Genomic DNA, 13,235 nt, shown 5'->3' with positions numbered 1-13,235 from the left:
GCAAAAAGCACCGTTAAATGACAATGGAGACTGAGAGTGACACTAAAACAGGGAGAAAGAGAGCGTTTAAAATGCGCCAATTTCCATATTCAGCTTAGGATTGGAGACAAAAAAGGCGGGAATTCCAGTTCACCATCCATTTCATCCAGGGCCCAATCCCCTATAAATACCTCTTATTAGGTCTACAGCCTCAAATCAAAAGTTTCAGTCGCAGCGTACTGCCCAAAGTCAGAAGAGTTTCAGAAAAAAATCCAAAATGACCGCCACCGCCATTCGCAGCTTGAACGATTTCCACAAACGTTTGGAGGCCGCCGATAGAAAACTGGTTGTCTTGGATTTCTATGCCACCTGGTGTGGACCTTGCAAGGAAATGGAAGGCACCGTTAAATCTCTGGCCCGTCAGTATGCCAGCAAGGCGGTGTTCATTAAAATCAATGTGGATAAATTTGAAGAGCTCACGGAGAAATATAATGTCCGCAGCATGCCCACATTTGTATTTCTCAAGAATATGAGACGTGTCAGCAGTTTCTCCGGAGCCGATGATGACAAGCTGATCAGAACTGTAACCAAACTGGCCAAATAGATGACTGATGAGGACTGGAAAACAGGGCGACGCCGGCGTCGAATCCTTTTGATATACATATTTATAGAATTTTAAATTATTGTCTTTTTGTGAACAAATTGTGACCATGTCTTATAGTTTAAGTGAATTTGTGATTTAACTAGTAATTGTCTATTCATTCCACATACATATACATAACTCCAAATGCTTGTAATACACTAGAATAAATGCAACTTGTGACGTAATCAATGCGATTTCCATTATTTCATTCTTTAACAATGCAATTACAAGATATATTGTGTATAAATCAATCTGAAGAGTAACTAAATATACATATATGTATATGCTGAGCATATTCCCATTGTATGTTGTCTGTGTGTGTGGGTGTTTAGTGTTTAGGTAACGATAAACAAGATCCAAATCGAAATTGTGGGATCAACTAATTAACTAAAAATTGTGTTTGTGTATTGTGAGGACATCTGGGGCATCTTCATCCGCAACTTCCACATATTTCCCATTGAAAATGTTGTGCACAACTCCAAACAAAATACAAATAACAGTGTATCTTGAAAACCTGTGGGAAATCTAAGGCGTCCTTCAGTACGGTGTTCGGGACGTCTGAGGCATGTTGTGGCTGGTTTTGAACATTCAAAATTTGATAACTTGATAGAACTTCAAAAATATTAACTCCAACATGTGAAGGATAAACTCCCGCAGACTGTGCATCTAATCCTAGACGTCCGAGGGCATCCTTGAACTAGCATTAACATTTGAACATTCAAATTTGGTAACAACTAATTTCATAACTCAAAAACGTTAGTAACTCCCAATAATTGTATATTCCTAAGGACATCCGAGGCACCCAAAAAGAACTTGTGTGAGACTTCCTTTTTAACATTGAAAAGTGTTCATGTTCCAGACAACTGAGGCAACGAGTAATTCAAAATTTGATAGAACTTCAAAATGGGTTAATAAATTGTTCGTGTGCATGTTCCTGAGGCATCCTTCATAAGTTGTGTAAATAGATCCATTCCTCCAAAACGGGGAGTGGGTATAAATTCTTTATATGGTAGTGGATTGTGTACATTTAAGAATCCCGAAGCATCCTTCTGAAATTGTGCTTGATTTCCCAACTCGAAAATGTGTAGATAAATTGGTCATAATTTTCAAACTGCGAAAATTTGTTAATACTCCACACAATCTGGTGGTAATTTTGATTTTCAGTTTTCCAAATGGGCCGCCTAATTCTCCAGGACTCGCTCCTTCTTTTCTTCCGCGTCGCGGTTGTTTTTTGTTGCGGTTGTTTTTGGGGGTGGTTTTTTTTTTTGGGAAAAAGATTTCCCCGGAACCGGAACCTGATACCGATGAAATGGCAGCCTCGCTCTCCGTCTGTTGGGTTACTTGGGCGGCGGCGCCTGTTGTGGCTGCGGCGGCTGTTCCTTTTTTTTTTCACCACCATATTTCTCCATCGATTTGGCCAACTTATCCGAATTTCCGCCCACAAACAGCTCCAGGACTTCTCCGTTCTTAAAAAAAAAAAAAAGGGGGGTTTGTTTTTTTATTTTTTTTTATATAATTTTCTTTTTTTTTTTTCTTTCCCCTTTCTTTTTCAGGGGGGGGGGGGGTTTTGTTTTGGGTGGTCCCCCCTTTTTTTTTTTTTTTTTTTTTTTAGGGTTCCACCCAATTTATTTTAAATTTTAATAAAAAAGATTTAGCTTCGGCCCGAGATAGGTGGGGGGCGGGTCAGGTCCCCCTTCCCTTGCCCCAAAAAAACCTTGAAGAACCCCAAAAAAAGGGGGAAAACAAAAAAAAAAAACACTTTGAAAATTTTTTTAACAATTTTTTTTTTTTCCTTTCTTTCGAAACACAAACCAAAAAAAATGAGCGCGTCAATTTTAGAATTTAATTTTGTTAACTACTTACAACACGAGATGTGTTCTCGACTCAAGTTCAAGTTAAAATGTGAAACATGACTGGATTGTGGCCGGACCATGAGGTTATATCACTTTTTGGGCGATGACAGGAAAAGTCATGGCCAACTTTTCGAATGGAAGTCGTAAAAAACGGCCTACTTTGCCGGAATTTTTCATCTTTTAACAATTTGTGTATACATTTATTTGACAATAAGGGTCAAAGAGCCAACATTTTGTATATGTGTATGTATATAGCGATAATAGTAATAATAATTATTATAATAATAAATATGTATGTAAGTATAAATCTCAATTAACAAATATACAAATAAATTGTGCAATTATTATTACAGTATTTATATTTTTTTCTCATCTTTTTCAGCTGCTAGTTTGGGGAATCAATTAACTCTTGGCAAGCATTTAAGGCAAATATCACCGAGAAGCACATGCCCACAGTGCTCACCTCCAGTTGGGTGATATTGAAGTGCAGGGCGAGACGCCATAGAACGAAATGATTCAATAGCACCTGAATGGCCATGCCCAGAGACCAATGGCCGTATTCATTCTCCTCACTGATGGCTAAATGCCACAGGCCATAGATATTCCAGACGACACAAAGACCCAAACTAGCGGCCTCCAGACGAACCAATGATGACTGATTGGCATTGCCAAAGAAACATTTGAGGGTCATCACAATGAGGAGATTGGCATATAGCCCAATGACTATATACGGCCAGTCGGCAGCCACGGGCCAATCGCCTGAGCCATGTCGACCATTCCTCATAATGATCTCTTGCAATTCGCCAATAATCAGGGTGATAAATATCACGGGAGCAAAGCGTCGTGAATGATCACACACTACACGCTGCACCTGTCCGGGATTCGGATGAGTATGCCGCAAAATACACAATACGGCGTGTCCGAAGAAAAGTCCATAAGCGGCCAGGGCGTATCGGCCATTGCTTTGCTTCAGAGCCCAACCAGAGATCACAGCTAACACAAAGTGTAACAGGCACACGGACAGTTTGGAGGACATGCTAGGCACACCGCCACCAGCAGTAACAGTCATCTTGGTAGGATCGTGTCTCACTTGAGGAAAGTTCTCCTTGGCCGATAGCGGCCGGCAAACACAAACACACACACACACCAAATTGTTTTCTCCCCAGGTAGATAAGCGTGCATCACACTATCTATTATCTACATTATCTCTACTCACCTGTTTCTACATCCAAAAAATTAGAGATGGACATGCAATTAAATTTCAAAATACTTAAGGAAACTTAAGAAACAGACTACAACGGGAATAAAATACATATACTTATATACATATATCTATAAATATCTATGTATGTACAAACATATATGTATAAGCCTTTAACCCTTCTTTGCACACAAATAAACAAAAATATGCCTAGTTAAATCCTTTTGAGTTTATAAGGTATTGGAACCGGACAAAAACAAGGATTTGATTAAATTGGAAAATCCATTTTGAGATGATATATTTGGATCACTTGCATGAATTAAGTTAATACTATAATTGACAAAGGATTTGAAAAATGTTTTTAAAAGTAGTACACAACGAAGGGTTAAGAATCGGCTGGCTGGCTGGCATTTGTCTTTATTAAGCATTTAATATTGAGACAGATTTACAATTGGATTTTCATTTTAGAACTTAATTTCTAACTATATAAGTTACATACAATCAGTATATATGTATAAGTACATATACAAAATAAAACCACACGGAATATAAAATTATATATGTAGTATGCACGTTAAATTGGATTCTCTATATGTATGTTTAAGGTATTGCCTATTGCATTATCATCATCATCATTATCTTGATCACCATCGATTTGAATCATTCTGTATCCTTGCATTGCATTCGTGTCTCCATGTCCAGTGTTTAGCTGAATTATGTGTCACTCATTTAACGTTCAGGGTGCGATTGAACATTTGCATGGCTAGAGATCTTACACCTTCGGCCACGGTGGGCACATTACGTGGGAAATCGCATTCACGAGGCGGCAGGCCGCACAGTTGACGTCGCAAACGCAAATCCTGGCGAGCACTTAGCGCACGACTGCCCGGACCACAGACATTGCCGACGAGTCGCTGCCTCTCGGCGGCAGCACTACGTAAACCCATTTGAACGCAGGCCAATGGCTCGACTGTATCACTAGCCAAGTAATCCTGATAAATGACCACTTTCTGTTCGAGATCGATGCCCGATGATTCCTTCTCCATGTCACGTTTCTCCTGCTTCTCGCGTTGCAATTGCTGATGGGCATCTTGTATGATATTCTGGGCATACTCGGCGCCAGCCATTTTAAATGACAGACCCATGTCGAGGAAAACGCGGTGCGGCTGCCAACGCTGCTTGGCGGAGGTATTGCGCTCGACACTCTGCTGCTGGGCGGCCTGTTGTCGGGTCTCGGCAATCAATCCCTGCCAGTCGACACCCAAAGCATCGCCGATGCCTGCCAAAGAAGAGTTGAAAATGTAAGATTTCCCTGCTTTATGTTGGGGTTTTTTATGGTTTCTTCTTACCCTTATGACGTGCATCCTCCTCGAGTTCACCATCGGAAATTTCCTCGAAATCAAGAACCACATCCATCTCCTCGGTCTTGACACTGACACTTGTTCCATTTACTTGCTGCTGCTGATGATGATTGTTTGATTCTGTTTTAATCTCCTCGCCATTGGATAGCGATTCGGTGGATAGTTCTTGGGTACTCGGCAATTCATTATCCGCGTCCTGTAATTCGGATTTTATGGGCGGACGGACTTTATCCGTTTTGTTGAGTATATCATCATCGCTGTCGCTAATCTCGCTCAATTCGCCATTGGAAGTGTTCGTGGTAATGTTTGTCTCCTGTTTCAGTGGACGCATTGCTGGTGCCGGCGACGTCGACGAGGACGATTCTTCGATGGCGCCAACAGCCGATGCAGCTGGTGTTGTTGGTGTATCCAATGCGGAATCCTCAGAGCCATCTTGCTCCTGTTTAATGTGAGTTAATTTAATGCTACTAACTTGAGCTAAGATCCCAGGATTAGTGGTGGCATTGGCAGCACTTTGGGCAGCTGCCTTGGCAGCGGCAACAGCTGTGGTGGCAGCGGCCACAGCGCTGGCCTGGGCTCCAGCATGTGGTTTGCCCAATGGCGTGGTCAATAGGGGCGATGGATTGCCAGCGACCGTTGACCCAGAAATACCTGTTCCTGTTGCAGAGGAGCCACTGACACTGGCCGATGCATTGCCAGTGGCCAATGGTGCAATATGTGGATGTTTTTTGAGAAATGGTGATGAACCACCGCCAGAAGACACAACACCGCCAGCACCGCCTGCGTAGGGCATGCGTTTATGAGGAAATCCTCGAGAGTTGACACCACCACCACCACCGTGATATCCACCTGGCGGCTGCACCGGCAGTGTCATTAAAGGTGGCGGATGGGATCTGTAGCCACCACCGCCCACTCTTTCGCCATGCTCATGTACACCGCCAGCACGTCGGAAGCCTCGACCTCCTCCACCTCCGCCAGGGGGCTGTCGATCACCACGACCATGCAAATGATGATGATGTGGCGAGGAGGATGCAGCATGATCATTCCCAACAGCATTGCCACGTCCATTGCTCGTGTCAGCGTCACGCCAATCGCCTTGTCCTGACTGTGCGGATTGTGTTTGACCCCAGGTGCGAGGCTTATCCCGCTGGTCATGCTCCACCCAAGCGGGCTCTTGTTTAACAGCACCGCTACCACCACCACCACCGCCGGCACCACCAGTTTCTGGTCTTTCCTCTGGCTCTCGATCTCTCTGGTCCCGATCGTCGGCATCCCAATCTGGTTCGGAGGCCGAATGATGCTGCTGTTGTTGTTGTTGGTGCTGTGCCTGCTGAGATGGTGGCTTACTGGCAATGGCGCCACGTTTTGGTCCACCCACAAAGCCACTAGCACGACCAGGCGTCCCACTGGCACCCGGACCACCAACACCACCACCAGCACCACCAACGCCATCCTCATCCCATTCGCGATCCCACTCGGCACGATATTTGCTACCGCCGCCGGCACGACCGCCGCCACTACCACCAGAGCCCAATTGGCGTTCTCGTTCTCGCTCACGTTCGCGCTCTCGCTCCCTTTCCCGTTCGCGTAGAATTCGCTCGCGTTCATCTGCATAGAGAGGATCCTCCGACTCAAGATCCCGATAGTCGCGTCCCTGGATTTCACGTTCGGTCAGATCACGGGCATCTAGCCACGCATCTCGTTCCCGAGATGAGTAACGGGCATCCAAGTAGGCACGTTTATAAGCCCTAAGTGAACGGAAAATAAATGAAAAACAGACTAAATTAAAATAAAATTGTGCCACTTACCGTTCACGTTCCTCCTCGGAATACATTTCGCGAGGATTATGCATTCGGGGTGCATAGTGCTCGGCAACTAATGGGCTTAGCTCACGACCACGTCGATGTCCGCCATAGCGTCGCATGTCGTCTATTAGCTGACCATGACGCTCCTCAATGTAGTCATGTTCGCGATCCCGTTCCCTTTCATAGGGATCGAGTAGATCCACTCGTTTGGCGCTACGACCATTTCGTCCATCAGCACCGCCCCGATCAAGGGAACGTTCCCGACTGCCATAGGGTGGCATATCGGTCTGATCTCGTCCAGGAGCACTACTAATGCAGCCACGTTTCTCATCTTCGTCCTGCCGCCGCAGCTTTTCGCGGGCCAAACGCTCGCGCTCTCGCTGACGTTCCTGACAGCGAGCCAGTGCCTCGGCCCGCTCTTTATCCCTGGCCGCTTCACGTTCGGCTCGCTCCCGCTCACGATCGCGACGATCTCGTTCACGCAGCGTCAAATCGTGGTGATGATGATGCTGTTGATGCTGATGCCGTTCCCGTTCTCGCTCACGCTGCTCTCTTTCACGTTCGCGTTGCTCCCTCTCTCGTTCTCTTTCTCGCTCCCGCTCTAACGAAGGTGTACGCCCACGGGTTCGTGTCTGGATTATGATCTTCTCTCTTGAGATAAGCTGGGGATGATGGTGATGCAGACGCCCCGACGATGATCCGGACAATGGACTTTTCTGCCGCTTGCCCAGCACATCCTGATGAATGCGTATTTTCGTGGTGGTTGTAGTCGATGAGCTTGGTGGCGATCGACTGCTTCCCAAGCGATGATGATCACGTTCCCGATCGCGCTGAACGGCGCGCAGTTTTTCCCTTTCCCGCTGTTCCTTGCTGGCTGCACGCAAATGCTTGCGCTCGGCTAACTTTTTCAGTTTGGCCTGAGTGGCCGGCGACAGAGAACGATGACTATGACCACTTAGGGCAGCGGCAGCAGCTGCAGCCCGTTTCTTGAGGCGAGCCTCTTTTAATTTTCGCTTTATGTGATTCCTTTTGGCCACCAATTTTTTTTGCACTGCCTGCTCACGCTTGTCCCTTTTCCGACGCTGATGATGATGATGTTGCTGCTGTTGGTGTTGGTGCTGCGATTCACGGTCTTGATCATCGCCAGATGAGCTGGCCGCACGCCTGGAGCTCTTTTTCTTGCGATGATTATGCCGTTGCTCGCTGGACCGCCGCGTCTGATCATGGCTGAGTATACCGTGCGCGTGACCATGATGCGTAGGACCACCGCTACCGCCGCCCCCACTACCAGCACCTCCACCTATCTCACTATCTGTGCTGCTATATGAGCTGCTTCCCGTATCCGAATCAGACGTGGAACTATCGCTACTCGAATGCGGACGCGAAGGCTTCTTATAACGCCTCAGCGCGTCTTTAGCCTTCTTCTCCATTTTTCCCGCCCAATCGACACAAACCTAGTTTCTCGAGCAACGCTTTTTTGTTTATTTTGATGCCGCAGAGGTATAAATATTTACTACAAATTGTTGTTTGTTTATTTATTGTTTTGTAAAATAACTCCAAAGTGTAATGGTGAAACCAACACAATGTTGCCAGATAGTTTTCCAATTGTTGCTGGCAACGCTACAGAAAAAATTCGCCATTTATCGATTAGTTAATCAACATTATCGGAGCAAGCCTATCGAAAATCGAATTTGAATTTGTGCACTTTAAAAAAAATTTTTTTAATGTTTTTTTTTTGTTCTATTTGTTAAATATAGACGAAGTTCATAATCACCACCTGTCGTATGTGTAAAAGGTGCATATTTACAATATATCAACCATATTCACAGGTAATAAACAGTTTTCAATTTCAGTTCTTTGTCATATTCCTGACCTGCCTCCAAGACGACTCTCAGACGCTGGTATTTGCCGAGAGTTACTGCCAGAGCAACAGCAAGTATTTAGTTAATTTTTAATTAAATTTTTAGTTCTTGCCCATCAAGGAAACTTAATTCGTTTAGTATGAATGATAATTTTCAAAACTTTTCTAAATTCTAGTTCAGAAAAGACATTTCTTTTATGCAAAACTTATGCTTACTTATACTTACATATACTTACAAATGTATGTATGTATTCTCATAAAGCCAATTGAAACTTAATAAAATGCATTATGTATGATGTTAATCTTACTTCTTAGTGTACGCATATATTTTGCACTTAAATTGCAATCAACGAGCCACCAAACATAAAACGTGCATGAATGAAAATTTAAAAACCATAAATCTTGACTTTTTACAACAACTCTCTAGCCTCAAGGCAATCAAATTGAACATAAGCAAAACAGGAAGACAAGTTACATAGGCACATATACATACACATGTGCATACTCACTTTTAGTTACTCTCTCTTTCCACACTCCACTCCAGCTGCCACCTATCAGCCACCCATCATCCAGGCATTCGACCAATTGTCCATGTTGCTTGTGTTTAGACTGGAGCAGCAGCAGCCTCCATTGAGAGTCGCAAGTGAGGGTATCCATTGATGACAAGCTGTGGCTAATTCCAGCACGCTTCTATGACAAAATGTCTGGAATCATCGAGCACCTGCCAGATGTCATGCCATGGGCTTAATAGATTAAAAATATAACAAGAACCACACACTATAATAGAAGGCACTTGGAGAGAGAGAGAGCGAGCGAGAGAGACAGTCATCGGTTGGGTCTGTTTATTAGCTCCGATTTCAAATCGTCAAGTTTTTTTTTTTGTGAAAACCTTTTGCCTGAGAAAAACAACATGAAATTTCTTCAGTGTCTGGTTTTATTTCTGACAAACACTAGACAACACAAGACTTGTACTCAATGATAAAATCATTTTTATACTCCATAATTCTTCAAGGAGGTAATAGTCTATATGGAGCTGAATAGTTTTCAAATTTTGTTGTATAGTGTGATAATGTGACACATGTATGTACATATAAATAATTGTGGTTCTTTGTGGGCAATTCTTTATGTGATATCTTTCAGACAGGTGCATCCATGTTGATTGTTCATTTTTGGAATTGCCATTTAATTGTCCTCGTTTCGAAGATTTTGATGTTTCCCTGAGATTTGTATTTAATCCTAGACAGCTTTCCATGTCGACACACACACACGTTGATGGAACACGATGATGATCATGTTGTTGATGATGCGTTCGTTCTAAAAGTGATCCACACTTGATCCACAATACAATGGTATTGACATTATGTATATATATTTGTGTGCGCTGCTGTGAGTTTTGTCCTCTATTTTTAGAGGCAACACTAAATCCTGACCCTGATGTCTGTTTTCACAGTTGTTTTTGTTCAATTGGGCTACTCTTCGTCGTCGTCGTCGTCTCACTATCTCCATGATCTTTTGCATGTGTCGTCGACTCAACACATTACATTCCCCCCCATTTCCAGCCCCATTCCTAAACCATGTTCAACATTTTTCAATACATACATATATTTACGAAATTGCATTTAATTTGGTTGCATCGTCTAGAGCCCTTTAAGACAGACAGTCAGACAGACAGACAGACGACGGACGACACATGACTTGACACTCTTTGGCTTTGCAATGTAATTTTCCTGAAAAAGAACAAAGGAAGTTTTGTTGTTGTTGTAACAAATTTCTGTGAAATTCTTAAAATTCATCGTAAGAGCTCAATAAAATTGAAAAAAAAAAAACTTATTTAAATTTTAAGCTAAAGGAAATCTAGCCCTATTGAGCTGAGAAAATGACTAGAGGGGTGTGGACACCAAGTCATATACATATGTATGGCAGGATAACAAAACCTTAAGGGCAATTTATGATCCTTTGAAAAGTTAATTCAATAAATTTCTGAGCAAAATGTCATAAAAAATTCTGGAAATTCTCAAATTTTAAACGATTTTTAATGCTTTTAGACTTAGTTTTAATTTAAAATTTATAAAATTTATGGCACGAACAGTGGTCAAAATTTCAATAAGGAAAGTTACTACGCCCTGTCCAAAAACGTTTTCCAAATCCAGATCTATTTTAAGAGTCAAAATTTAGATTGAATGGATTACAACCTTCTCCGACTGAATATTGAAAGGAAAACAAGTAGAAAAATTTGCTCTAGTTCTAGCATTTTATTTTGCCCGTGTTCGTTGCTTATAATGAGTGTTACAAAATACTTATTTCAATGTCCCGTATTTTACCAAATCGAAATTTGAGTGTATTACTGTATGTGTATAAGTATATGTGTATTAGAGTATGTGTATTAGAGTATGTGTATTAGATTATGTGTATTAAAGTATGTGTATTAAGGGCTTAGATCAGAATCAGAATCAGTTCCGTCCCAGAATTTACGTTTCTTATTGCAAAGATGTTTGTTTGATGTCGTTGCTTATATGTATAATGTGTACAATGTTTACAATGGTGTACTTTTTGTTTTTTGCCCCATATGAGTTTCACAAGATACTTCCATATAGATAGATAGATAGATATAGATTGATATATATATATATATATATATATGTCCAAAATACTCGATTGTCCATGTCGAGTCCCTAAAACGTTATGTCAATTCCACGTTGTTCCTCCAATTAATGATATCCGTATCACAATTAGAGCACATACGTGTTTAGTGTACGAATGCAATTAGATCAGATCAGTTCTTAGTACTAATTTTGTGTAAATATACGTGTTATGTCAATTGATTGCTTAGTGTAGTTACTTTTTTTTTTTTGGTTGGATTGTTCCGATGTGTAGGTGGTAATGATGGTATAAGGTGTTTTAGAGTAGAATGAATACTTATAGTATTTGGATGGGTTTAGCCCGCATGAAGAGCATCAGTTTTGAGCTTCGGTTGATCCTTCTTCTTGGTACCCAATAACATTTGTTTCAATTGGACAATGGCCCGTGCTGGATTCAGGTTCTTCGGGCACGTGTTTGTGCAGTTGAGTATGGTGTGACAGCGATACAGCTTATATGGATCCTGGAGGAAACATAAACGCTGTTCGGTTGCCTCATCCCGGGAATCGATGACCCAACGATAGGCCTGCATTAGAACAGCCGGACCCAAATATTTGTCACTATTCCACCAATACGATGGACAGGAGGTCTGACAGCAGGCACACAATATGCACTCGTACAGTCCGTCCAGTTTTTCCCGATCCTCCAACGATTGCAAATATTGTGCCTTGCCCAATTCATTCTTGATGTTGCCTCGCTGTAGCCAGGGTTGGATGGAACGATATTGATCATAGAAATGCGTTAGATCCGGCACCAAATCGCGAACCACATACAAATGTGGTAAGGGATAGATTCTGCATGGTCCACGCTTTGAATTGATGGCCGTGATGCAGGCCAACGTGTTCAAGCCATCGATGTTCATGGCACATGAACCGCAAATACCCTCACGACATGAACGACGGAAGGCCAGTGTTTGATCCATCTCATTTTTGATTTTGATGAGGGCATCAAGCACCATGGTACCGCAATCGTTTAGATCAATATCGTAGCTCTGCATTTCGGGCTTGTCCCCAGGCTTCCAACGATAGACTTCAAAGGATTTCATTCGCTTCTCTTTTGGCTTAACTGGCGGCGGCGGCGGCGGCGGCGGTGGTGGTGGTGGCGGCGGATGCGCCATCTTTCCACTAGGGCCACCATCTTGAGATTTCACTGCTGCCGATGCAGCTGCAGCAGCTGCAGCTACTGGAGTTGGCACCTCCCCTGATGGTTTCTTCTCCTTAAGCTCAGCTGCTGGCGGCTTTCCATCTTTTGTGCTGCGAAATCTCACAACACACTGCAGAGCCGGACGATGCAATCCTTTTGGGGGACTCCAATCGAACCAACATACTCACCCACCACCGCCCTTAGGACAGGCAGCAAATGCTGCTGTCTCAGCAGTTGCATCTAATATCGGATGTCCACAGTTCTGCAAGTGGGAAAAAAGGAGTTACATACCAAGGAACACACGAAAAGGATATTATAATTTCACAAAAACTTTAACACTTTACTTTTTTTTTTTGCTATTTTTTTTGTACTTTTTAACTAAATATCTGGATGTTTTCTCAACAAGATACAAACGAAAACTGATTTTGGCTACGGCAGCGGCCAGGTACATCAACTTTTCACCAATGACAGTTAAAGTCATGGCCCTCTAGATGGCCAAATGAGTTGGCAAAATTCATTTCTTGTTTGAATTTTGTTTGACACCCAGGGTTGCTTTGATGTTAAATTTATATGGTTGCCCCCATACTCAAATGTATAGCAGGGTTTCAATAGGAACGACATGATTTAGAATTCAATGAACTTGTATTATTCCAACACTTTTCCTTTTGCAAAAATTGATAAAAATATAAGTTTTATGATGAGAGCAAAGACATGAAACTTGAGAATTGTAAAAATATCTCCACAGATTCACA

At 42.7% G+C, this 13,235-nt stretch overlaps 4 protein-coding genes across 4 annotated transcripts; 1 reads left to right on the top strand and 3 right to left on the bottom strand.

Moving 5' to 3' along the window:
- The first annotated feature begins 189 nt into the window (after positions 1 to 189).
- Positions 190 to 807, top strand: LOC137582138 (thioredoxin-1-like). Its single transcript, XM_068296587.1, has one exon. It carries the CDS (start codon positions 257 to 259, stop codon positions 581 to 583), a length of 327 nt encoding a protein of 108 aa, XP_068152688.1. The 5' UTR covers positions 190 to 256; the 3' UTR covers positions 584 to 807.
- A 1,837-nt stretch (positions 808 to 2,644) lies between these two features.
- Positions 2,645 to 3,623, bottom strand: LOC137586767 (uncharacterized). Its single transcript, XM_068302920.1, has one exon. The coding sequence runs from the start codon at positions 3,542 to 3,544 to the stop codon at positions 2,861 to 2,863; it is 684 nt and encodes a 227-aa protein (XP_068159021.1). The 5' UTR covers positions 3,545 to 3,623; the 3' UTR covers positions 2,645 to 2,860.
- Positions 3,624 to 4,061: 438 nt separating this feature from the next.
- On the bottom strand, positions 4,062 to 8,424 carry Flacc (Fl(2)d-associated complex component). The gene is made up of 3 exons (XM_068303108.1): positions 6,846 to 8,424; positions 5,026 to 6,785; positions 4,062 to 4,955 (listed from the first exon to the last, which is right to left on the bottom strand). The coding sequence occupies exons 1-3, from the start codon at positions 8,270 to 8,272 to the stop codon at positions 4,402 to 4,404; spliced, it is 3,741 nt and encodes a 1,246-aa protein (XP_068159209.1). The 5' UTR covers positions 8,273 to 8,424; the 3' UTR covers positions 4,062 to 4,401.
- A 2,511-nt stretch (positions 8,425 to 10,935) lies between these two features.
- On the bottom strand, positions 10,936 to 12,845 carry SdhBL (Succinate dehydrogenase, subunit B (iron-sulfur)-like). Its single transcript, XM_068302541.1, has 2 exons — positions 12,828 to 12,845; positions 10,936 to 12,745 (listed from the first exon to the last, which is right to left on the bottom strand). The coding sequence occupies exon 2, from the start codon at positions 12,455 to 12,457 to the stop codon at positions 11,639 to 11,641; it is 819 nt and encodes a 272-aa protein (XP_068158642.1). The 5' UTR covers positions 12,458 to 12,745; positions 12,828 to 12,845; the 3' UTR covers positions 10,936 to 11,638.
- Between the last annotated feature and the right edge of the window lie 390 nt (positions 12,846 to 13,235).

The sequence above is a fragment of the Drosophila tropicalis genome, unplaced genomic scaffold (assembly GCF_018151085.1).
Source record: "Drosophila tropicalis isolate 14030-0801.00 unplaced genomic scaffold, ASM1815108v1 contig_158, whole genome shotgun sequence".
Taxonomy (NCBI): domain Eukaryota; kingdom Metazoa; phylum Arthropoda; class Insecta; order Diptera; family Drosophilidae; genus Drosophila; species Drosophila tropicalis.
The sequence above is the reverse complement of the archived record's forward strand: the minus strand, read 5'-3'. Positions and strand labels throughout refer to the sequence as shown.